The 26,850-nt window shown below is 39.7% G+C and overlaps 1 protein-coding gene across 1 annotated transcript in view; it reads left to right on the forward strand.

Annotated features, from left to right (window-relative positions):
* Alms1 (ALMS1 centrosome and basal body associated protein) overlaps positions 1–26,850 on the forward strand; it is a 215,807-nt gene that overhangs the window by 85,712 nt on the left and 103,245 nt on the right. The window contains exons 10-14 of the mRNA XM_071601714.1: positions 9,953–10,327; positions 12,866–13,101; positions 14,368–17,053; positions 17,336–21,742; positions 22,987–23,120. Of these exons, the coding sequence (XP_071457815.1) occupies positions 9,953–10,327; positions 12,866–13,101; positions 14,368–17,053; positions 17,336–21,742; positions 22,987–23,120 (7,838 nt within the window). The remainder of the gene's footprint in view (positions 1–9,952; positions 10,328–12,865; positions 13,102–14,367; positions 17,054–17,335; positions 21,743–22,986; positions 23,121–26,850) is intronic.

Below are 26,850 nucleotides of genomic sequence, written 5' to 3' on the forward strand. Positions count from 1 at the left end.
AAGTTGGCAAATAACTCCCTCATTCAGTTTTTTCAGCAGTTTTTGAATTGGGTAGCCTGGGAAGATTTCACTAGGTGTACCAGTGCATTAATTTGGGCAAGGATAGTAAATCATGGTATGGTATCTGTTCCCCTCAGTGTGTATGGCTTGGGGAAGGAAAGTGTTGGATTGGGGATTGGTCTGGCTTATTGGAATGACATTGAATAACAATAGTCTTGGGAATTTTTAAAGCTTAATTTTGGATATAGATGGTAGTGTGTGGTTATCTTTTGGAACTTAATACTACTATAGGAACTTCAAAGCAAAGGAAGTGGCTTAATGATCCTGAAGGGATTTCTTCTGATGATAGCTTTTATATTATCAAGTAAGATCCTATTTTCAGTTTTGTATGAGCAAGTTTTTCTAGAGTAGGAAAAATTTTTCCTTTGGCAAAACAAGATGGAAAGGTATGAAATTTTATGAATTGTATCTTAAACTTTTATCATAATTTTCAACATCCAAACCTGAAAATTATAACTTAAGGTTAAAAATGCCTTAGGCGTGAGGTGTCTGCTCAGAATAGCAGTTTTCCCTGCTCCTTCCAGACCTCATCCAGGACTTATGTTGAAATGCAAATGGAAGAAGCCTGCAAGCTCAGTAGGAGACTACTCTGAGGCCTAAGGGGGAAAAAAAAAAAAAAAAAAGAGTAAAGATGTCTTTTACCTGAACTCAAACTAGACTAAACCAAAAAGTAAATTGTATGGTATTTACTAATTACTGGCCGGTCATTTTTTCTAGGACTCTTGCTTTTTCTTAGTTTCTGTATTTTTTGAGCTCATGATTTTGATCCTATAGACCTAGCTTAATGTTTTTCTGATGAGTTCTATTTTTGATCAATTGTGGAGTTTTTAAACATTGCAATGGAGATTTCACCTGTGAAAAGCTACAAGGCTTTACTATTGTGTTAGGTGTGCACACTTGTGTTATGTGTTGTATGTCTGTATGTGCGTATGTCCATATATCATGCACATGATATGAAAATTGGCAGATACATGAGGAGCGCTCATAAAAATTAAAAAAATGGATCCAAATATCTTTGATTCAAGTGATTTAAACGGTTCAATTTAAATTGGGTAAACAGATGAAAATAAAGATATCTTAAAATTAAGCTTACAAGTTTTTCTATATGTTAAAAAAACTAATAAAATGTTGATGTCTATGAAATGTCTGATATGCTTTGGTTCTAGGACTTTTCTTCAACAAGGAAGAAATGGCTAACACTGTTCAATACACTTGTCTGATGTTTTGATAAAATAAGTAAAGTAAATTTGACAAGGGATTACTCATTTATGAATACTTTTGTTAGATATCTGATTGATTTACAAGGTTAAAATGTTAAATGTTAAATATACCATTAAGTTACTCTTAACTCCTTAAATTACATTGGGTAACATTATTGATGTTTTCATAAGTTGGTTAAAAAAAAAGATATAAAGTTTCTTTGTCATCCCTGATACTTAGACATGGAGTTTTCATAAATTGGTAAACAGATGTGATTCTAGATAAAAAAGTTTCCAGAAGTTTTCTATATACAAAAGCCTAAAGGTTTCAGCTGTTTCAATTAAGAGTACTATAAGTAAAATCAAGTATTTCTTTTTATTCAAATGAAATAAGCTGCCTAAATTCAGAAATTTACAAGGATTGTTTCAAAATGTGAACAGAAAAGGAGGTTAACAGATGGAAAGGAGAAATTAGAAGGTTCTAGATATGGAAATAATTTTTAATAGAAGAGGAAAAAGTGTTCCTGGATAAGAAAGTCTTTATGTGATGAAGTACATAAGAAAGTTTAAGTAAGTGACAAAGAAGGACTGTGTAAGTTTGTCTTTACAGTCATATGTTAAAAGGACAAAGATTTATTAAAATATTAGTTTACCCGTAACATTGTGTTTATTAAGTTTTGTTTCTTGTGTCTAGAGCAAGTAATCTTAAAGGAATTAAACAGCTGGTTAAACAAGAACTGTTGTTTTAGAAAATTGTGCTAATGTATTTCTTTAAAAGCTAAACTTGGTTAATATAAAAACATCAATGTGTTTTTATATTAATGTGTTCATATCTTCCTGGTACAAGTCAAATCAGAGAGACCGGTTTTGGGTGAGTTAAAAAAAAAAAAAAAGTTGGAGACTTTTATCTGAGGGATTAAAATTCCCTCAGTGCTCTTCCCCTACCCTATCAAAGACTTGAAAGGGACACATAAGAAAAGGGGGGAATGATAGACCCAGTCTGATACCCTCTTAAAATTGGGAGCCATCTCACCACAAAGACATGAAAGGTAATTTTGGCTTTACTATAAATTACTGAAAATTCTGAACTTGCTTGGAATGCCTGCCTGTGCCTTGAACTCACCCATGCCTGGATCTCTCTGACCAGATAATAGCCCTCTCTAAAACTTTAGTGACACCTCATAAATCTTTGTTTTCCCTGGCCAGATAACGACCTTCTCTGAGGCTCTAATGACCTTCATAAATTCTGATGTCAGGGCCAAACTAGCATTGGTGTTATGCTCCTCAGAGTTTTATTATCTGTAACCCCCCTTTGTGTAACTTTCTGGGCTATAAAGCTAGGCTGCAAGAAAGTTGCAGGGCTGTCTTAGTCCCATGGCTTTTGTTGGGAGAGGCAGTCCGACCCGTCAAAATAATCAGCTTGCTTTAATTTGATTTTAATTGGAGTTAATTGTTTTTTCTTGTGTCCTGTCTAACAGCACCACCAGAAAAAATAAGCAAATAAAATAAAGGCATGCTGTCCATTAAAACTACCCAAACAAACAAACAACAAAAAAATAGAGTTAATTAAGAGGAAAGAAAATGAGCCAGGTGGGTAGAAAAGAGTTTACAATTTCAAAAGTGAACACAGAGAATGCAGAAGAGATTTAGGATATGATGGTTATGAGGGAGAAGAAGAAAAAATAGAAGTAAAAAATTAAAGGGAGAATGCATGAGAGAGCAATAGAATTTGGCTATTAGTAAAAATAAAGAAGTGAGAGAAGAAGAGAAACTGACAAATGAAAAACATTATAAAACTAAACCAAAGTGTACTAATAAAAACTCCTTATCCTCAAAAGACAAGACAAGGAAAAATAACTACATTAAAAAATGTTACAGATGAGAAAAAGGAAACAGATATGTATATGTATAAATATTCATGAACTATTCACACAAATGCACATAAATAAATAAAGGAAAATGAGATTCTTGATGAAAAATTCTAGATTTATTTCTACTGAGGTGATCAAAATAGTCAGTGAGAATATATGTTCACTGTCTGTGCCCAACTGTTTGTCTTTTCTGTTTTTTCTGGATGTATGTGCTGAGCACAAGAAAAGGGCTGTGCATTGTTAAACCCTTCCTCTTTTTGTGTTTCTTCCCATGCTGCCAGCTGGAGTTGAAAAATTCTTAGTTTCACTTCTCAGCAGTATGAGATATGGTGGGATGGGAAGTACTGTCAGTTGGAGTTTTGTCTATACTGACCAGTATGATGTGCTCCCAGGGTGGGGCTGCTGCAGAGTTCTCTGAGAGGATTTTCCATAGGTGGAATTCCTAAAGGTGGGAGTTAGGTTTAGTAAGGTCTTAGGGTCTTTGCTGGGTGATGACTGCTCTGGATAGATTAGATCAGTCAACCTCTAGGGCTGGGCAGTTTCCTTAGGAGTCTCCCTAGGGTTCCACTTATGGAGTGGGGGAGCCACTCCTTTGTTTGCTCTGCTGTCCATGGACCCTTCTTTTCCAGGCTGTTGGTCTTAGTGCCAAGCTTAATTAGATTTCTGACCCCCTTCATCTGCTTCTGTGAGCCTGTAAACGCACCTCTCTGACTTGTATTCCCCTGGAGATAAGACTCTGTGCTTACTTTACTCTTGCTTTGTTAAGCACAGTCTACGTCATACGATAAGTGCCTGTCAGGACCTGTATGTACCCATTTCAGATCTTCCAATTGCTGCAGTGGTCGTCCCGGATTGCTTCTGCATCAGCTTTCCACATACAGTTGGGAACATGGGCTGCCCTTTGCGCATGATTATATACTGGAGTACAGCCTCTGGACCAACCTAGGGCAGGTTGCCTTTATGATCTCAGGATGTTGCCAATAAATCTGTCCATTGTATTTCTCAGCATTTTCCCTCCTTCTGTGCTGCATTTGCATGGCTACTGGTACCAGATTGGCTTCTATGTTATCTTTTATCTTTATTTAGTGTACCCAAATTTCTAAGTCTCTTAGGCATTCTGACCGTTCAATATTGAGTTTTGGTGAAATCCCTCTTTCACCCACTTCACATCCAAGCAGTATCCCCATTGCTTGAATCCAGGGTCACAGAGTGACAAGAAATATATCCTTCCTCTAGCCCGCCATCTTCTTTCCTTAAACATTTTTATGTATACAGTTTCGTAGTATTAATTACATTGACATTGCTTGATTATCACTACCATACATCGACAAAACTCTTCATTTTATGAAACTGAAACTGTACGTGTTAAACAGTAATTCCCCATTCTTTCCTCTTCCCAGTCCCTGATAACCACCATTCTCCTTTCTGTCTCTTGTGAATTTGACTACTGTAATTACCACGTATAAGTGGAACCAAGTCTCTTTGTGACTGACTTAATTCACCTCGAATATTGTATATTGTTGCAGCATATACCATAGTGCGTTGAATCTGTAATTTATTTAAAAAATTTTTTTGTAGTTGTAAATGGACAGCATGCCTTTATTTGTTTATTTTTATGTGACGCTGAGAATTGAACCTAGTGCCTCACAGGAATGGCAAGTGCTCTGCCACTGAGCTACAGCCCCGGCCCCCTTTTGAGAATTTTACTATCTTAATATCAAATGTTCATAAGCATAGTGTTTCTATCCTTTTACTGTGGTCTTTTTCATTTCAACAATATTTTGTAGTTTTCAGCTTATAAGTCTTGTACTTTTTGTTAATTTTAAGTTTAAATCTTCTTAATGATATTACACGTAAGAATGTTAATGTCACTTTTGGAGAATTCATTGCTGGTATGTAGAAGTAAAATTGAATTTTTTATATTAATTTTGTAAACTACAGTCTTGCTGAACAGCTCATTCTCATATTTTTTGCTTGGAATTCTTAATTTTTAATATAATGCTACATTATCTTTGAATAGTCTTTGACTATAGATAGAAATTACCAGATGGGGCCATGGGTATGAGATTCAAGGTAAAGCCCTTAGCAATTTGGAATAAGCCCTGGAGTCTTAAGTCACAGAACGTGCACACCTATGCCATGAAACTTTGCTAATTTTTCTAAAATATGCAGCCCCATCACAGAGTGATAATAATAGATATCATTTATTACTTGCTTACTTTGCTAGGCATTTACTTATTGTATAAAATTTACGTTAATATAATTATATATTAATTTTATAGCTATACTTTTGGTGATGTCTACTGCTATTATTCTATTTGATCGTTGAACAAAATGAGACTTAGAGAAGTTAAATGACTTGCCCAAGGCCCCATACATAGTAAAGTGGTGGGGTGCCAGTCATGAACCCAAGCAGTCTACCTCCAGAGCTGCTTTTCTACTTCAATATCACATTTTGTTTGTTTCTTTCTGGGCTCTTTTTTCAGTTGCATTGGTCTACTTGTCTATCCTATCTTAAATATTACAGATTTCATCTTTTAAAAAAGCATTTTAAAAGTCAATTTTTAATTTCAACATAAAATTTATATGTATTTATGGGGTTCAAGGTGATGTTTTGATACATGTAGACATTGCAATAATTAAATCAAGCTAATTAACATTTCTCACCTCACATTAAGATGAGAACATTTAAAATCAGAGCTTTATTATCCCCCCCCCCCACCTCCTCCTTTTCTGAGCTAGGGACCAAATTTGTGGTCTTACATGTGTTAGGCAATCCAGAGAGCTATTATTCTATTTTTTGTTTATTTGAAGTTATTTTAAAAACAAGAAGAGGGCTACAAGCAGTAGGGAGAAAATGAATCACTTTACCCTCAGCAAGGTGGTTTCAGGAAGGCTGGTGGATATAGAGATTTATATGTATATATTTATATATTGTTTTATAGGTTTTGGTTCTACCCTTTATGTTTTTATCCAACCCTTTATGTTTTTAATCAAAATTTTTTTTGACAGATTTAATTCTCACTACCTTCTAAGGCTGCCTCAATATTAGGTATCCCAATTTTGAAAGGGAAATTATGCAAGACACATAGAATGAATGAGAGTGAGAGCTTGGTAGCCTGTGCTGCCATCTCGGGCCACTCATTGCATTCATACTATCTTTTATCTTCTATAAACTCAACTCATATTCTCCTTGAATATTGATGATATGTTCTCCTTTCTCCATGTCAGATCTCAACTCTATCTGGTTGATTACCAAGACTTTCTATTTATTCAATCTTCATTTTCTTTCCTGTACAATTTGGTACCAGGCAAGGCATTTTGTTGTTGTTTGCATTTACCTCCCTACCTGTAGAGTTGTGTTTATTCTTTTGATATTTTACTTCTGGTTTTCCCTTTCCTGGGATGACGTTTCCTTTCTTCTCAGTCTTTTTACATTCTAGTTGTAATTTCAGGCTTAGCTTAAGAGTATTTGATTATTTCATTTCCATATTGTTCTCCTCCCTCCTTTTAAAAAAATTTAAATGCCCCTCTTACTTTTCATAAATATAGCACACCACTATTTATAAAAATTTTCTTCTTCATGGGCTGGGGTTGTAGCTCAGTGGTAGAACTCTTGCCTAGCATGTGTGAGGCACTGGGTTCGATTCTCAGCATCACATATAAATACATAAAATAAAGGTCCATTGACAACTAAGAAATATTAAAAAAATTTTTTTTCTCCCTCAGAGAGAACATCATGTTTCATTTCAATTAATGCCGAACACAAATCATGGTACATACTAAAGGCAGGGAAGTTTTAATGATTGTTTTCTAAAAGCATCAGTTAACCTGGTACAGTACTGATTGTCCTTAGCTTGTTTACAGAAGCAGATAGAAACATGGTGGGAAATAATGCTTTGTGCAAAAAGTGATCTTAACTTTGAGATATTATCTATACTTAAGGCTTCAGTTACTTTCTATAGTACCAAATGTAGGACTCCCATCTAGATGTGTCTTGTACTCCAGATATTTCTATCTGATTGTCTATGGACTATCTTCATTTGGTTGTCTCAGAGGCACCTTAACGTCAGAACTTCAAACACTGGACAAATCATCATCTCTTCAAACCTAATCTTCCTTCAGTATTTCTTCTAATTGTGTGAAGGTCTGCTAAGCCAAGTCAGAAATTTGTATTTTCTCACCTTCATCTTTCTTCAGTTACCCAATACTGTTGATTCTAATTATTATACTCTCAATTTCTCTTTTCGGGATTACTGCGTTAGTAATAGAAAACAGGTCATCTTTTCTGCCATTCTATTTTTTTTATAAAAGCCAGAATAGTCTTTTTTTACAAGGCAGACTTGATAGTGTTACTTTTAGTTTGAAACCCTTGTTTTACCTCAGGACGAATTGTAAATTCCTTGGGATAATTTAAAAACTCCTTGATATGTTGTAAAAGGTCCCTGCTCATATCTTTAGCTTTACCCTTACTTGCCTTTTTAATCATATTGAACTACTGTCATTTCCTTATGCTAAACCCTCTTGTCTCCTCAACCTTGCAGATACTGTTTGCTCTGTTTGGAACATTTCCTTTCCCCACCCTTTATGCCCCATCTTTGCCCAACTTATGTGTTTTTTTTTTTTTTTATCCTTTTATTCTCAGTTTTTTTTTCTTTTTTTAGGCCGGGGGGATCCTTCCTGTTTTTTACTTTTAGCAGCTTACTCCAATTATTCAAGTTTTCTTTACTAACCTTTTCCTTCCTCCAAAGGGATTTCTACTTAAGGTATTGCTATCTTATATAAACTGTTATATATCTTTCAAGAATATGGGTTCTGTATCTTAACTCCTTGGCTGTTTCTTAACTCATTTGTTCCCTTCATGATATCACTGATAATTTGTAATGATCAAAGAAATGTAAAGTCAAAAAGTTAGGAAGTTGTTTGGAATAAAAAGATTTTGTGTTATTAATCTGTTTTGTTTTTTTTCTCTACTTGGGCCTATTTTATTTCCTCACAAAATATTCATAACCCATATTACTTCTCAGGTTGCAGTGCAGTTTTTACATATTTTCTTTTGCTTTCAGTTTTTCTGTATAGTTGATACTTCTAATTCTACGATTCATGCCTCAACTCATCTTCTTCTGTATTTAGCTACTTTGAAGCTCACCAGAGGCCTTTTAGGAAGGGCAGTCAGTTGTAGTGAAAAGAGTTCAGAACTCAGAGTTAGAATTGAAGGGTTAAGGTACTAGTTTTTGTCATTTGTTTTAGAACTCTAGAAAAATTATATATCTTCACTATTCAACATGTGGTCTAAGGACCAATATATTGCATTATCACAAGAGAACATGTAAAAATGGAGAATTTCAGATCTCATTAGATCTGCCGAATCAGAGCCTGCAAGTTAACAAGATAACTCACATTGAGAAGCACTGTGGTATAATTATCTTGGAAACTCAGTTTTGCTGTATGTAAAAGATAGGTAATGTGTGCTGTGTATAGCAACCATATTATATCTAATATACCCTATTTTACCAATTATGTTTAATTGTGTGCCTCCTCCTCTTAGGATGGAAACTCTGTGAAGTAGGAATTGTCTGTTTTTTTATTATTGTATTTACCTTTATCTAGAATGATGTCTGGCACATCATAAGGATTCATATTTTTTGAATGAATAAATGAATTAATATACAACTTGTTAAATCCTTTTATTGTGTTGTAGTCATTCATTTACACTGCTATTTAGATCTACTTTGATTTAGAATTACTCTAGTAGTGAAAATACAGAACATTTGTATTATTGCAGAAAGTTCTGATGGGTTGTTCTGTTTAAACACTCTCATTCCCTTTTTATCTGCCTTGAATCTGTATTGATGCATTATAGTTCTTATCAAAGTGGTCAACAGTTCCCCATGCCTATAGAATTAAGTTCAAACTTCTTAGTGTACCTTTCGTCTTATACAGTTTCATATACTTAATAAAAAACATGCCAGTCACCATGGCACATGCCTGTAATCCCAGCAGCTCCAGAGGCTGAATCAGGAGGATTGGAAGTTCAAAGCCAGCCTCAGAAACTTAGTGAGGGCCTAAGCAACTGAGCCAGACCCCATCTCTAAATAAAATATAAAAAAGGGTTGGGGATGTGGCTCAGTGGTTAAGTGCCACTGGATTCTATCCCCAAAACGAAAAGAAAACAATGTCTATATAGATCTCTCTTTCCATATAAAATATATGTAATATATAAGGAGTTGGTCAAACTCACTGCATGCATAGCATCTGTATTGCATTGCCCCTGTAGCACTTGAGGCTGAGAGGAGCCCTTGAAAATAAGCTAATAATAAAAGAAATTTCCCTGACAAAGAACCTTATGTTTTCTGTCAGCATTCATGACACAACAACAGACTACTAGATTGCAAGCAGATTGAAATCAAATCCCAGACCCAATGGTATTTTGCTATCCCATTGAAAATTCTTTAAATAAATTTTTTAAGATCTATAAAATATTTCATTAAGTTGATATTACTGTTATTATTGTTGATCATTTTCACTTTGGTTTGCTTTGTAATTAGTGTCTTCATGGACATTTGTTTCCTTTGATGATTATTTCCACAGGATTCTTTTTATTTCTTTTTTTGGTACCAGGGATTGAACTTGGGCACTGGACCACAAATCCACATCCCCAGCCTATTTTGTATTTCTGTTTAGGGACAGGGTCTCACTGAGTTGCTTAGCGCCCAGCAATAGATTTCATTTCTAAAAGTTTAGAGGCCCAAGGAGGTGAGGCTTGTTTGATTTCTTTTTTTATTGACAAAATTTATAATATTAACAAATCTCTTCCTTTAGGAGACTCTTCTGAAGGAAGCATACCTGAAATAACTCAATCCAAGTTGAAATTGGGTATCACTACCACTACTGAAGATTCAGACATTGAATCTCATTTATCTTTATACCCTGAGGACTTACCTCAATTGGCTATAAGTTCTTTACAAGGGAATACTATTGGTCTACACACTGATGCTCCTAACCAAATGGCATTGACCCATAGTCATCTAACTGAAGAGAGTCTAAAAGTCTCAGATAATTCTGAACCAGCTGACCAGAAGTATGGGATGCCAGTAGAACCTCCTTCTTCCTACCCTTACAGGGAGAAGCCCAGTATTTTATACCAACAGGGCTTGCCAGATAGTTATCTAACTGAGGAGGCACTGAACGTTTCAGGTATTCCTGGATCAGATGACCAGAACACTGGCATACCAACTGTACCATCCATTTCTCACTCACCTAGAGAAAAGACTGGTATTTTCTATCATCAGGCGATGCCAGGTGGTCAGGTACCTGCAGAGGCCCTGAAAGTTCCAGCTGCTCCTGGACCAGCTGACCAGAAAACTGGCTTACTACCTGCAACTTCTCCTTCCTGCTTACCAAGAGATAAGGCTGGTATTTTCTACCAACAGGCCTTGACGGGTGGTCAGGTACCTTCAGAGGCTCTGAAAATTTTAGCTGCTCCTGGACCAGCTGGCCAGATGACTGGTATACCACCTGTTACCTCTGTTCCCTACTCACAAAGAGAACAGCCTGGTGTTCTCTACCAGCAGGTCTTGTCAGGAGGTCAGATACCTGCAGAGGGTTTGAAAGATTCAGTTGCTCTGGGACCAGCTGTCCAGAAGACTGGCATAACACCTGCAACCTCTATTCCCTACTCACAAAGAGATGAGCCTGGTATTTACTACCGACAGGCCCTACCAGGTGGTCAGATAACTGCAGAGGCCCTGAAAATTTCTTCTGCCCCTGGACCAGCTGGCCAGAAGACAGGCATATCACCTGTAACCTCTCCTTCCTATTCACCAAGAGATCAGCCTGATGTTTTCTACCAACAGACTCTGTCAGGTGGTCAGATACCTGCAGAGGCCTTGAAAGTTTCAGCTGCTTCTGGACCAGCTGGCCAGAAGACTGCCATAACACCTGCACCCTCTCTTCCCTATTCACAAAGAGACCAGCCTGGTGTTTTCTACCTACAGGCCTTGCTGGGTGATCAGATACCTGCAGAGACCCTGAAACTTTTAGCTGCTTCTGGACCAGCTGGACAGAAGACTGGCATACCACCTGCAACCTCTGTTCCCTACTCACAAAGAGACCAGCCTGGTATTTTAAACAGACAGGCCTTGCCGGGTGATCAGATACCTGCAGAGGCTCTGAAACTTTCATCTGCTCCTAGACCAGCTGGACAGAAGACTAGCATACCACCTGAAACTTCTCCTTCCTATTCACCAAGAGATAGGACTGATGTTTTCTACCAACAGACTGTGTCAGGTGGTCAGATACCTTCCGAGGCCCTGAAACTTTCAGCTGCTTCTGGACCAGCTGGCCAGAAGACTAGCATACCACCTGCAACCTCTGTTCCCTACTCAAAAAGAGACCAGCCTGGTTTTTTCTACCAACAGGCCTTACCAGGTGGTCAGATAGCTTCAGAGGCCCTGAAAATTTCATCTGCTCCTGGGCCAGCTGGCCAGAAGACTGGCATACCGCCTGCAACCTCTCCTTCCTATTCACCAAGAGACAAGCCTGATGTTTTCTACCAACCAGCTGTGCCAGGTGGTCAAATACCTGCAGAGGCCCTGAAAGTTTCAGCTGCTCCTGGACCAGCTGGCCAGAAGACTGGCATAACATCTGCACCCTCTTTTTCCTACTCACAAGAAGACCAGCCTGATGTTTTCTACAAACAAGCCTTGCCGAGTGATCAGATAACTGCAGAGGCCCTGAAACTATCAGCTGCTTCTGGACCAGCTGGACAGAAGACTGGCATAGCACCTGCAACCTCTCTTCCCTATTCACAAAGAGACCAGCCTGATGTTTTATACCGACAGACCTTGCCGAGTGAACAGATACCTGCAGAGGCCCTGAAACTTTCAGCTGCTTCTGGACTAGCTGGCCAGAAGACTAGCATACCACCTGCGCCCTCTCTTCCCTACTCACAAAGAGACCAGCCTGGTGTTTTCTATCAACAAGCCTTGCCGGGTGGTCAGATAACTGCAGAGGCCCTGAAAGTTTCAGCTGCTTCTGGACCAGCTGGCCAGAAGACTGGCATAACATCTGCACCCTCTATTCCGTACTCACAAAGAGACCAGCCAGGTGTTTTATATAGACAGGCCTTGCCAGGTGAGCAGATACCTTCAGAGGCCCTGAAACTTTCAGCTGCTTCTGGAACAGCTGGCCAGAAGACTAACATACCACCTGCAAGCTCTTTTCCCTACTCACAAAGAGACCAGCCTAGTGTTTTCTACCAACAAGGCTTGCCGGGTGGTCAGATACCTGCAGAGACACTGAAACTTTCAGCTGCTTCTGGACCAGCAGGCCAGAAGACTGGCATACCACCTGCACCCTCTGTTCCCTACTCACAAATAGACCAGCCTGGTGTTTTATACCGACAGGGCTTGCCAGGTGATCAGATACCTGCAGAGGCCCTGAAACTTTCAGCTGCTCCTGGACCAGCTGACCAGAAGACTGGTATAACATCTGCGCCCTCTGTGCCCTACTCACAAAGAGACCAGCCTGGTGTTTTATACCGACATGCTTTGCCAGGTGATCAGATTCCTGCAGAGGCCCTGAAACTTTCATCTGCTTCTGGACCAGCTGACCAGAAGACTTGTATAACATCTGTGCCCTCTTTTCCCTACTCTCAAAGAGACCAGCCTGGTGTTTTATACCGACAGGCCTTGCCGGGTGATCAGATACCTTCAGAGTCCCTGAAACTTTCAGCTGCTCCTGGACCAGCTGACCAGAAGACTGGCATAACATCTGTGCCTTCTGTTCCCTACTCACAAAGAGACCAGCCTGGTGTTGTATACCGACAGGCCTTGCCGAGTGGTCAGATAACTGCAGAGGCCCTGAAAGTTTCAGCTGCTCCTGCACCAGCTGGACAGAAAACTGGCATACCACCTACAACCTCTCTTCCCTATTCACAAATAGACCAACCTGGTGTTTTCTACCAACAAGCCTTGCTGGATGATCAGATACCTGCAGAGGACCTGAAAGTTTCAACTGCTTCTGGACCAGCTGACCAGAAAAAGACTAGCATAACACCTGGACCCTCTGTTCCCTACTCACAAAGAGACCAGCCTGGTGTTTTCTACCGACAGGCCTTGCCAGGTGATCAGATACCTGTAGAGGCCTTGAAACTTTCATCTGCTTCTGGACCAGCTGACGAGAAGACTGGCATAATATCAGTGCCCTCTATTCCCTACTCACAAAGAGACCAGCCTGGTGTTTTCTACCAACAAGGCTTGCTGGGTGATCAGATACCTGCAGAGGCCCTGAAACTTTCAGCTGCTCCTGGACCAGCTGACCAGAAGAAGACTGGCATACCACCTGCAGCCTCTGTTTCCTACTCACAAAGGGAACGGTCTGAGGTTTTATACCGACAGGCCTTACCAGGTGATCAGATACCTGCAGAGGCCCTGAAACTTTCAGCTGCTTCTGGAACAGCTGACCAGAAGACTGGCATAACAGCTGCAACCTCTCTTCCCTTCTCACAAAGAGACCAGCCTGGTGTTTTATACCAACAGGCCTTGCCGGGTGATCAGATACCTGCAGAGGACCTGAAAGTTTCAGCTGCTCCTGGACCAGCTGGACAGAAAACTGGCATACCACCTGCAACCTCTTTTCCCTTCTCACAAAGAGACCAGCCTGGTGTTTTATACCGACAGGCCTTGCCGGGTGATCAGATACCTGCAGAGGACCTGAAAGTTTCAACTGCCTCTGGACCAACTGACCAGAAAAAGACTGGCATAACATCTGCACCCTCTGTTCCCTACTCAAAAAGAGACCAGCCTGGTGTTTTCTACCAACAGGCCTTGCTGGGTGATCATATACCTGCAGAGGACCTGAAAGTTTCAGCTGACCATAAAAAGACTGGCATAACACCTGGACCCTCTGTTCCCTACTCACAAAGAGACCAGCCTGGTGTTTTATACCGACAGGGCTTGCCGGGTGATCAGATACCTGCAGAGGCCCTGAAACATTCATCTGCTCCTGGACCAGCTGGACAGAAGACTGGCATACTACCTGCAACCTCTCCTTCCTATTCACCAAGAGACAAGCCTGATGTTTTCTACCAACAGACTGTGTCAGGTGGTCAGAAACCTGCAGAGGCCCTGACAGTTTCAGCTGCTTCTGGACCAGCTGACCAGAAGGCTGGCATACCACCTGCAACCTCTGTTCCCTACTCTCAAAGAGACCAGCCTGGTGTTTTCTACAAACAGGTCTTGCCAGGAGGTCAGATACTTGTAGAGGCCTTGAAAGTTTCAGCTACTTCTGGACCAGCTGACCAGAAGACTGGCATAACTGCAACCTCTGTTCCCTACTCACAAAGAGACCAGCCTGGTGTTTTCTACCGACAGGCCTTGCCAGGTGGTCAGATAGTTGCAGATGCTCTGAAAGTTTCAGCTGCTCCTGGACCAGCTGGCCAGAAGACTGGCATACCACCTGTTACCTCTGTTCCTTACTCACAAAGAGACCAGCCTGGTGTTTTCTACCAACAGGCCTTGACAGGTAGTCAGATACCTGCAGAGGATTTGAAAGATTCAGTTGCTCTGGGACCAGCTGGCCAGAAGACTGGCATACCACCTGCAACCTCTCCTTCTTATTCACCAAGAGAAAAGCCTAATATTTTTTACCAGCAGGCCTTGCCAGGTGGTCAAATACCGGCAGAGGTTCAGAAATTTTCAGCTATTCCTGGAACAGATGACCTGAAGACTGGGTTACCAAGTGTATTGTCACCCTCTGACTTACAAAGAGAGAAGCCTGGTGTTTTTTACCAACATGCCTTGCCAGGTGATCAGATAACTGCAGATGCCCTGAGAGTCTCAGCTACCCCTGGACCAGGTGATCAGAAGACTAGCATACCACTTGCACCCTCTGGTACCTACTCACAAAGAGACCAGCCTGGTGTTTTCTCCCAGCAAGCCTTGCCAAGTGGTCACATAGTTGCAGAGGCTCTGAAAGTTTCAGCTGCTCTTGGACCAGCTGGCCAGAAGATTGGCATACCACCTGCAACCTCTCCTTCCTATTCACCAAGAGATAAGCCTGATGTTTTCCACCAAAAGGCCTTGCCAGGTGATCAGAATCCTACAGAGGCTCTGGAAGTTTCAGTTGCTCCTGGACTAGCTGACCAGAAGACTGACATATCACCTGCAACCTCTCCTTCCTATTCACCAAGAGATAAACCTGATGTTTTCTACCAGCAGACTTTGCCAGGAGGTCAGATACCTACAGAGGCCCTGAAAGTTTCAACTGCTCCTGGATCAGCTGGCCAGAAGACTGGCATACCACCTGTTACCTCTGTTCCTTACTCACAAAGAGATGAGCCTGATGTTTACTACCGACAGACCTTACCAGGGGGTCACATACCTGCAGAGGCGCTGAAAATTTCATCTGTCCCTGGACCAGCTGGCCACAAGACTGGCATACCACCTGCAGCCTCTCTTTCCTATTCACCAAGAGACAAGCCTGATGTTTTCTGCCAACAGTCTGTGCCAGGTGGTCACATACCTGCAGAGGTCTTGAAAGTTTCAGGTACTTCTGTATCAGCTGACCAGAAGACTGGCATAACACCTGTAACCTCTGTTCCCTACTCACAAAGAGACAAGCCTAGTATTTTCTACCACCAGGCCTTGCCGGGTGGTCAGATACCTGCAGAGGCTCCGAAAGTTTCAGCTGCTCCTGGACCAGCTGGCCAGAAGACTGGAATACCACCTGTTACCTCTGATCCATACTCACAAAGAGACCAGCCTGGTGTTTTCTACCAACATGCCTTGCCAGGTGGGCAGATACCTGCAAAGATTCAGAAATTTTCAGCTATTCCTGGAACAGATGAGCAGAAGACTGGGTTACCAGCTATAACGTTACCGTCTGACTTACAAAGAGACAAGGCTGGTATTTTCTACCAGCAGGCCTTGCTAGGTGGTCAGATACCTGCAGAGGATTTGAAAGTTTCAGCTACTTCTGGACCAGCTGGCCAGAAGACTGGCAAACCACCTGTAACCTCTCCTTCCTACTCACCAAGAGATGAGCCTGATGTTTTCTACCAAAAGGCCTTACCCGGTGGTCAGATAGCTGCAGAGACTCCAAAAGCTTCAGCTGCTCCTGGACCAGCTGGCCAGAAGACTGGAATACCACCTGCACCCTCTCTTCCCTACTCACAAAGAGACCAGCCTGGTGTTTTCTACCAACATTCCTTGCCAGGTGGGCAGACACCTGCAGAGATTCAGAAATTTTCAGCTATTCCTGGAAAAGATGAGCAGAAGACTGGGTTACGAACTGTAACGTTACCCTCTGACTTACAAAGAGAGAAGCCTGGTATTTTCTACCAGCAGGCCTTGCCAGGTGGTCAGATACCTGCAGAGGCTGTGAAAGTTTCAGCTACTTCTGGACCAGCTGGCCAGAAGACTGGCAAACCACCTGTAACCTCTCCTTCCTACTCACCAAGAGATGAGCCTGATGTTTTCTACCAAAAGGCCTTACCCGGTGGTCAGATAGCTGCAGAGACTCCAAAACTTTCAGCTGCTCCTGGACCAGCTGGCCAGAAGACTGGCATACCACCTGTTACCTCTGTTCCCTACTCACAAAGAGACCAGCCTGGTGTTTTCTACCAACATGCCTTGCCAGGTGGGCAGATATCTGCAGAGATTCAGAAATTTTCAGCTATTCCTGGAAAAGATGAGCAGAAGACTGGGTTACCAGCTGTAACGTTACCCTCTGATTTACAAAGAGAGAAGCCTGATATTTTCTACCAGCAGGCCTTGCCAGGTGGTCAGATACCTGCAGAGGCTTTGAAAGTTTCAGCTGCTCCTAGACAAGCTGGCCAGAAGACTGGCATACCACCTGCAGCCTCTCCTTCCTACTCACCAGGAGATGAGCCTGATGTTTCCTACCAAAAGGCCTTGCCAGGTGTTCAGATACCTGCAGAGGCCCTGAAACTTTCAGCTGCTCCTGGACCAACTGAGCAGAAGATTGGCATAATACCTGCAATCTCTGTTCCCTACTCACAAAAAGACCAGCCTGGTGTTTTCTCCAAGCAGGCCTTGCCAGGTGGTCAGATAGCTGCTGAGGCTCTGAAAGTTTCAGCTGCTCCTGGACCAGCTGGCCAGAAGACTGGAATATCACCTGCAACCTCTGCTACCTACTCAGAAAGAGACCAGCCTGGTGTTTTCTCCCAGCAGGCCTTGCCAGGTGGTCATATAGCTGCAGAGGCTCTGAAAGTTTCAGCTGCTTGTGGACCAACTGGCCAGAAGACTGGCATACCACCTGCAACCTCTCCTTCCTATTCACCAAGAGATAAGCCTGATGTTTTTCACCAAAAGGCCTTGCTAGGTAGTCAGATACCTGCAGAGGCTTTGAAAGTTTCATCTGCTCCTGGACCAGCAGGCCAGAAGACTGGCATACCACCTGCAACCTCTGTTCCTTATTCACAAAGTGACCTGCCTGGTGTTTTCCACCAACAAGGTTTGCCAGGTGGTCAGATACCTATAGAGACTCAGAAAGTTTCAGCTGTTCCTGGAGCAGCTGGCCCGAAGACTGGCATAACACCTACAACCTCTCCTTCCTACTCACCAAGGGACCAGCCTGATGTTTTCTACCAACAGTCCTTGCCAAGAGGTCAGATACCTATAAAGAGTCTTAAAGCTTCAGCTGTTCTGGGACCTGCTGGCCAGAAGACTGGCATACCACCTGTATCCTCTGTTCCCTACTCACCAAAAGATAAGCCTAATGTTGTCTACCAACAATCCTTGCCAGGTGGTCAAGAGGCTCTGAGAGTTTCATCTGTTCCTGGACCAGATAACCAGAAGACCAGGATACCAACTCTAACCTCTACTTCCTATTCACCAAGAAATAAGCCTGGTGTTTTCTACCAACAGGTTTTGCCAGGTAGTCATATACCTGCAGAAACTCTGAATGTTTCTCTTGCTCCTGGAGCAGATGACCGGAAGATTAGTATACCTACTATAACTTCTCCTTCGTACTCGTATAGAGGGGATCCTGCTATTATTCTCTACCAACAAGAGTTGCCAGAGAGTCATTTAGCTGAAGAGTTTCTTTCATCTGCTCTTGGACCAGCTGACAAGAAGACTGGGATAACCACAGTGTCCTCTGCTTCCTTCCCACATGTAGATAAATCTTATGCTTTCTATCGTCAGGCCTTGCCAGAAAGTCATGTAACTGATCAAGCTCTGAAAGTGTCAACTTTTCCTAGGTCTGCTGACCAAAAGGTTGAAACTGCAGCAGTCCGCTCTACTTCCTACTCACACAGAGTGAAGCCTGGTACTTTTTACTGGCAAGAGTTACCAGATGGTCATGTAACTGAAGAGACTGTGAAAGTTTCAGCTATTCCAGGACTAGCTGACCAGAAGACTCTGACAACAAAAGTATACTCTAGTTCTTACCCTCAGAGAGAGAAGCCTGGTGTTATTTACCAGCAGGCCTTGTCAGATAGTTATCCAACTAAAGAGCCTCTGAAAATTTCAGCTATTCCTGGATCAGCTGACCAGATGACTGGGATACCAATACTAACCTCTACATCCTACTCACAGAGAGAGACATCCAATATTTTCTATCGGCAGATGTTATCAAATAATCATCTAAATGAAGAGGCTCAGAAAGTTTCATTTGTTCCTGGACTAGATGATCATAAGACTGGGATACCAATAGGATCATCTACTTTCTACTTGCATAGAGAAAAACCTATTATTTTCTACCAACAGACCCTGCCAGATAGTCATCTACCTGAAGAGGCTCTCAAAGTTTCAGCTACTCCTGGAACAGACCAGAAGACTGGCATACCAACCGTAATCCCTCCTTCCTACTCACAAAGAGATAAGCTTGGCATTTTCTACCAACAGTCCTTGCCAAGTAGTCATATACCTGAAGAATCTCTGACTGCTCCTGGACCAGCTGACCAGAATATGGTGACACCAACATTATCTTCAAGTTCCTATTCACTTGAAGAGAAGCCTGTTATTTTCTATCAAAGGGCCTTGACAGATAGTTATCTACCTAAAGAGGCTTTGAAAGTTTTATCCTCTCCTGAACCAACTGACTTGCAGGCTGGGAATCTGACTGTATCCTCCACTTCCCCCTACTCATTTGGAGAGGAGCTCATTGTTCTCTACCACCAAGTCCTGCCGGATAGTCAGCGAAGTGAAGAAAGTCTGAAACTTTCAGTTATTTCTGAACCAGTAGATACCACAATACCTATTGAAATCTCTCCTTCCTACTCACCTATAGATCAGACTGTTATTTCCTACCAACAAGAGTTAGCACGTCGTGCTGAAGATGATTTGAACATTTTAGGTGTTCCTGGACTGTCTGATCAGAATACTAGGATACACATCGTGCCCTTTACCCGCTATTTACATGGAGAAAAGCCCATTATTTCTTACCAGCAGGAGTTGACAGATATTCCTGAAGATACTTTGGAAGTTTTAGGGGATCCTGAACCAGCTGACTATAAGACTGGAATACACACAATAACCTCTACTCCCTATTCACAGGGAGAACAGTCTATCATTTCTTTACAGCAGGAATTGCCAGATCTTACTCAGGTCACTTTGAAAACAGTAAAGGTTCCTGGACTTGCTGACCAGAAGACTGGAATACAAACAGTATCCTCTAGTTCTTACTCCAGTAGTTTTCATAAGCAGGAGTTGCCAAATATTTCCAAAGAAGCTTTAGACGTTCTTGTTCTTCCTGAACCAGATGACCCGAAGACTGGAATATCAACACTGCCTTTGAGTTACTACTCACATAGAGAGAAGCCCAGTGTCTTCTCTCCACAGGAGTTGCCAGAGAGCCATCTCACTGAAGAGGCTTCGAAAGTTTCATCTGTTTCTGTTCCAGTAGAGCAGAGGGCTGGAACACCCTCTAGTTCCTACATCCATAGAGAGAAGCCTAGTGATTTTTCTCAACAGTCCTTTCCTGATAGTGATCTAACTGAAGAATCTCTGAAGGCTTCAACTGTTTCTGGACTAGGTGACCAGAAGAATAGGATACCTGCAGTACCATCGAGTTCCTACTCACATCAAGAGAAACTCAAGGTTTCAACTGTGAATCTACCGGACAACCAGAAGACAGAGTTACCAACAGTTACCCATAGTTTCCATTTACAGAGAGAGAAGCCCAGGATTTCAACTGTGATTGGACCAGATGACCAGGAGACTCCATTACTGACAGTTTTTCATAGTTCCTATTCTGAAAGAGTAAAACCTCATGTTTTTTTCCAACAGCAGTTGCCAGATAGAGATCAAAGTGAAGATATTCTAAAGATTTCAACTGTCCCTGAGCCAACTGATGTAAATACTGGGGCACCAATAACTCTCTGTGGTTCTTATTTACAGAAAGAAAAATCTAATAATTTGTATCTACGGGAATTGCCAGACAGATATCAAACTGAAGATGCACTAAAGGTTTTGACTGTTCCTGAACCAGCTGACCAGAAAACAGAGTTACCAACAGCTCCTCCTAGTTCCTTTTCATACAGAGGAAAATTGAATATTTTCTATCAAAAGGATTTGCCGTGTAGACATCTAACTGAAGATGATCTGAAGGTCTCTAGTGGTCTTGGGCAATCTGATCAAATTACTGGGTTATCAATAATTTCCCCTGGTACTTATTCACCTGATGAAAAGGACAAACTTGTTTCAGAACATGTCCAAAGACTAATAGATAATTTGGATTCTTCTGATTCAAGTGCTTTCTCAAAACATATGCCATTAAATTCTCAAGCTGATGATGGACTTGTAATAATTAAGCCTGAATCTATAGGTTTTGAAGATAATGGTTCAGAGGAAATCCAGGATACATATAATAGTTCCAAAACTCTTAAAGAAATTCGGACACTTTTAATGGAGGCAGAAAATATAGCACTGAAACGATGCAATTTTCCTGCTCCCCTTGTCCCTTTCAGAGATGTTAGTGATATTTCATTTATACGATCTAAGAAGGTGGTTTGCTTCAAAGAACCCCCCACAACTGATGTATCTGATGGTGATTTCCTTCGTAGACAGCCATATATAGAGGAGGAAAGCCCAAGCAATAGAAGCATACAGAAAGATATTGGCACACAAACGAATTTGAAATGCCAGAGAGGCATTGAAAATTGGGAGTTTATTAGATCAACTACAATTAGAAGTCCTCTACAGGAAGCAGAAAGCAAAGCTAGAATGGCATTAGGTGAAACTCTTAGGCAATATGAAGCAGCCAAATCTGCAATGAGGTCTGAACCTGAACGCTATAGTAGAACCATTGGGAACAAAATTATTATCCCTATGATGACTATGATAAAAAGTGATTCAAGTAGTGATGTAAGTGATGGACATGGTTCCTGCTCATGGGAGAGTAATTTACCAGAGTCTTTGGAATCAGTTTCTGATGTTCTTCTCAACTTTTTTCCATACACTTCACCGAATCCAAGCATAACAGATAGCAGAGAGGAACAGGGTATGTCAGAGAGTGACGATGGTGGTAGTGTAGATTCACTGGCTGCACGTGTGAAAAATCTTCTGCATTGTGAATCCTCATTAAATCATGCTAAACAAATACTTAGAAATGCAGAGGAAGAGGAGTGTCGGGTACGAGCACGAGGTAAGAACTGTCATTTGTCATATAGGCATGTTTAGCCTTATAAACATTGATATGTTGAGAAATATAAAAATTGATTAACCTTACATATTTGGAGCTCTTAATTTCTTTTTCCTATAGAACTGTTAGAATGTTTATATTTTCTACAAGCAACCTAGAAAGATTCATCTAACCAATTATGTAGCTAAGTTATAGCATTAACAGTGCTAGTCTAGGTTACGGTTTTAGGAGAAGTAGACTTTGATATCAGAGAGTTAAGAAGGAAGTTTGGGTTTCAAAGCTCCTAAAGCTTTTATTTTTCCCTGATTCTTCCATTATAATAAACTTATCTTGGGGGCAGGCAAAAAGAAAAAAAATCTCCAGATTTCTGTGCTCTAAATTGTTTTGTGTTCCAAAACTACATACATTTTTTCTTTCTATTTCTAATAAAATTCTTGGAACTGATCTCAGACATTAGAAGAAAAAGTATCAAGGTATTTCATACTAAAACTTGGGTTAGAGGTTTGAAAGAGAATTATTTACTAATCCCATTAATATCTAATAGTAGAATTCTATTAAAAGAGGAAATAAAAATCTTTTAAGACATATGGGAATAATATTTTGGGGGGGTTCGTTATATGCAGTTCAGACCTACCTATGAATCTTCCTTTGAGGTTAATTTTCTATACTGTTCTTATACATTTTGATTCTCAAAAAATCTTTCTAGGGGCTGGGATGTGGCTCAAGCGGTAGCGCGCTCGCCTGGCATGCGTGCGGCCCGGGTTCGATCCTCAGCACCACATACAAACAAAGATGTTGTGTCCACCAAATACTAAAAAATAAATATTAAAAAAAATTCTCTCTAAAAAAAAAAAAAAAAAAATCTTTCTAGTTTTATTTACCATTTTAAAATACTAGTTCTCATATGAGTGTCTGTAACTGTAGTAGGTGCAGAAAGGGGAGGAAAAGGGGACTTCTTTGGTTGGAAGGAAGATTAGGATAAAAATGATTGAATACCGTATTTGAAGTGGACTCTTTATAGAAATATTTGTAGAGTATGGTTTTTTAGAAATGAAGCTTTTCAAGGAAATTATTTCTTTCAAGAACATTAGGGTATATAATTTGAGAGCATATGCTGAGCATTGTGGTAGGCATTAATTAAGTTGTGTATACAGCATAGCTTGCTAATTTTCTGGGCTATTATAATCACTGAAAATTATCACTTTTGGATTGTATTATCTCAAGTGGTTTTTATGCTTTCTTCCCAGCCTGGAATCTGAAGTTTAACTTAGCACGTGAGTGTGGATATTCAATTTCAGAATTAAATGAAGATGACAGGAGGAAAGTAGAAGAAATCAAGGCAGAATTGTTTGGTCATGGAAGAACAACTCATGTATCTGAGGTATAAGAGAAATCTAGTAATGAAAACAGAAAATTAAAAAAAAATGATGATAGAAATTGATCTCTTACTTGGGCATTGATGACTCCAGCTGAGTCATTGCTAATCTTGAGCTGAAGTGTTAGGAGTCTTAATTTTTCAAAAGTTAAGATTTAAAGATTTGATTAATTTGATTTTTAGAATTCCAAATAAGTTTTGATTAATTCCAAATTCATCTATTCAGAAAAAGTTATCTTCTTAGAAAGAATAAGAATTGATTTGCTTGTATCAGTATATTTTTAGAACAAAAGACTAAATATCAACCTTATTTTTTCTTAAGGTAGATGTCTTGAAATATAGAGGAAATCTGGCTAGTTTCAGATGTATATTCTCTAATTAAGAACACAGAGTTATGACACTATCAGGAATATAGCTCAGTTGGTAGAGTGCTTGCCTCGTGTGCATAAGGCCCTAGGTTCAATCCCCAGCACCACCTAAAGAAAGAAAGAAAGAAAGAAAGAACACAGAGTTATGATAGCTTACATAAAAATGACTTTCTTTTTAATAGAAAAAATATTTTCCTTGTAGTATGAACCTTTTCATGCATAGGAACACTTACGTAAAGTGTGGAGAGAAGTATAAATAATTTCTGTATATCTATCTACTAGATTCACCTTGAGAAATAGAACATTACCAAATATCGTTGAAGTTTTTTGTGTCCCTATCACCATTATATCTTTTTTTTATTGTTTTTTCAAAACATTACAAAGCTCTTGACATATCATATACCATTATATCTTTTTTTTTTTTTTTTAAAAAGATGGATACAACACCTGTTTATTTATTTATATATTTATTTATTTTTAAATGTGGTGCTGGGGATTGAACCAGTGCCTCATGTATGCTAGGTAAGTGCTCTGCCACCAAGCCACAACCCCAGGCCAACAATCATATCTTTTTTACTTCTTATCTTGACATGTATTGACCTCCCTGCTCTTCAGTATGGTTTTGAATTTTATATAGATGGAATTTGCATGATAGATCTTTGAAAACTGAGTTGTTTTGGATTGTATTATCTCAAGTGGTTTTTTCAGATTCTTCTAGGCAATGTACATAGTTTTAATTCATTCCTTATTACTGTACAGTATTCCAGTATATGAATGTATTCCAGTTTACCCATTCTTCTGTGAATAAGGTATTTTGTCTGCTATTATTGATAATAATGGGTATATTAGCACCTATCTTATCTTATAGGGTGTTGGTATGATTTATATAAGACAATGCTCATAAAATATTTAGTAGAATATGTGATATCTAGTGAGTGATTAATAAATGTCAACTATTAGTCCAATAAGAATTGATAGTACATTGTATCCATGGACTTCATCAGCTGAATCATACAGAGTTTCTTAGAAAATACTCTTCAGTAATATAGCTTAATTATTTGTTTTGTCTTATTTTTGGAAAAGTTTTTTAAAAGTATAAATTAGATTGGATTTTAGGTTTTGCATATGTGCCTGTGAAAAATAAAACAAATAATAAATGGATAGTTAATTGTTTTTCCTAGCACTGCTTATTTAAAAGTTCATATTTTCTCCAGTAACCTTCATTTCCCTATTTATAAAATGTTCACATATTGTTATTTTCAGACCTCTCAACAATCAAAAAGACTTCCTTTGGGTAGACTAGTTTGTGGTTTTATTAAAGTGTCCTGAGTTAGATTATATACGGAATTTTACATGTGATCTAACCAACATGAAATACATTTTATTATTTTCTTTCTACTGATGATTCTCAGAATTTTAATGGTCACATCATACACTGGCACTTTTGTTGTTATTGTTGTTCTATATCCCCAGCCCTTTTTTATTTTTTGAGATAGGGTCTTGTTAAGTTGCTCAGGCCTCACTAAATTGCTGAGGCTGCCCTTGAACATGCAATCCTCCTGCCCCAGCCTCCTAAGAGACTGGGATTATAGTCATGTGCCACCATGCCTGGTTTGGCATTTTTTCAAAAACATGAAGTACCACCAAAATTTCTATCCCATTTCTTTTGTCTATATACTGCTTTTTTTAAACTCTGTTGTATTTCTTCTTACTGATTTCATAACAATGTTTAAGCACATTAGAATGATTTTGTATATAAATTTGGTCATTTGTTCTATTATAAATATATCATTTATCTTTGTGGCATTTGTTTATTTGCTATCTATTGTTGTCCAAGTTATTGATAAAAATGTTTTCTAAGACAGGTTTTGGAGAAAAAGTCTAAAATTTTTTCAGTAAGTTTATTCTAATACTTATGATGAGTATTTCACCATATTATCAGTCAACCGGCAATTCACCTTATATTTGACTTTATCTGTTAACATAATGATTTTGAAATATAGTTTCTCTAGTATGTCTTGTCCTTAGAGAACCCTTAGTGACCAGACTGCATATATTTTTGGAGACTTTTTTCTTAAACAATATATTATCATTTTCCTTTAAATTTTATCTAAAAGTTTAATTGTATATAATATCTATTGTGTGAGTTTAACAATTTAATCATTACTTGCTATTGCACATTCATTGATTACACAAATACCTACTAAATATCTGCTGTGTGCCATCACTTGTCTTTATGTTCAGGACACTATCAGTGAACAAATGAATAAAAAATTTCTTTGTCATGGGACTTATATTCCGGTGACAGGTATGGAAAGCAAACAAATAAATAAAATACATAATACTTCCAGTTGGTGGTGTTAGAAAGACAAATAAAACAGAATAGTCAAGGAAGGGACCTCAGAAGGAGGTATTGAATCAAATATCTGAAGAAAGTAAGAAAGCCATTTGGATATGAGTGGGGAGAGCATTCCAGATAAAATAGCATATACAGAGTCACTTGAGTCTAAAGTGAGTTTGATATGTAAAAGAATACCAAGGAGGCCAATGTAGTTGTAAAGAGAATGTGAAAACAGATTGTGAAGAGCAGTGATTCTTGTGTTCGTCAGAGGAAATTGTGCAGATGAGGTTATCGGTTTTTGTTTTTATTTTTTGTTATTGAGATGGGGTCTTGCTCTGTTGCCTGTCTGTCATTGAATTCCTGAGCTCAAGTGATCCTCCTGCCTAAGCTTCCTGAGTAGATGGGAATACTGGTACACATCACCTGGCTTCCCATACAATTTTGGAATGCCCCTCTAGATATTAGTGTTGATAAAACACCTGTTATAAATTATTTTAGTGTTTCATTTAATTTTCATGTTTCTTTAGGTTCCTTATTTAGAACAGTTTCTGTTTTTCCTTCTTTCATGACATTTTTTAAAATATAGCTTTTAGATGTTAATGAAACTTTATTTTTTATTTATATGCAGAGCTGAGAATCGAACCCAGTGCCTCACACATGCTAGGCAAGTGCTCTACCACTGAGCCACAGCCCCAGCCCTCATGACATTTTTTTTAAAAAAATATATTTTTTAGTTATAGGTAGACACAATATTTTTATGTGGTTCTGAGGATCAAACCCAGTGCCTCACATAGCTAGGCAAGCTTTCTACCACTGAGACACGACTCTAGCCCTCATGACATGTTTTTTTTTTTTAGTTGTTGATGGACCTATGCTTTATTTTATTTATTTATGTATATGTGGTGCTGAGAATTGAACCCAGTGCCTCACACATCTGAGGCAAGTGCTGTACCACTGAGCTATAACCCCAGCCCATTCATGACATTTTTGAAGAATGCAGCCTAGTTACTTTGTGTGTGTTTCTCAA

The sequence above is a fragment of the Marmota flaviventris genome, chromosome 14 (genome assembly GCF_047511675.1).
Source record: "Marmota flaviventris isolate mMarFla1 chromosome 14, mMarFla1.hap1, whole genome shotgun sequence".
Classification (NCBI taxonomy): Eukaryota; Metazoa; Chordata; class Mammalia; order Rodentia; family Sciuridae; genus Marmota; species Marmota flaviventris.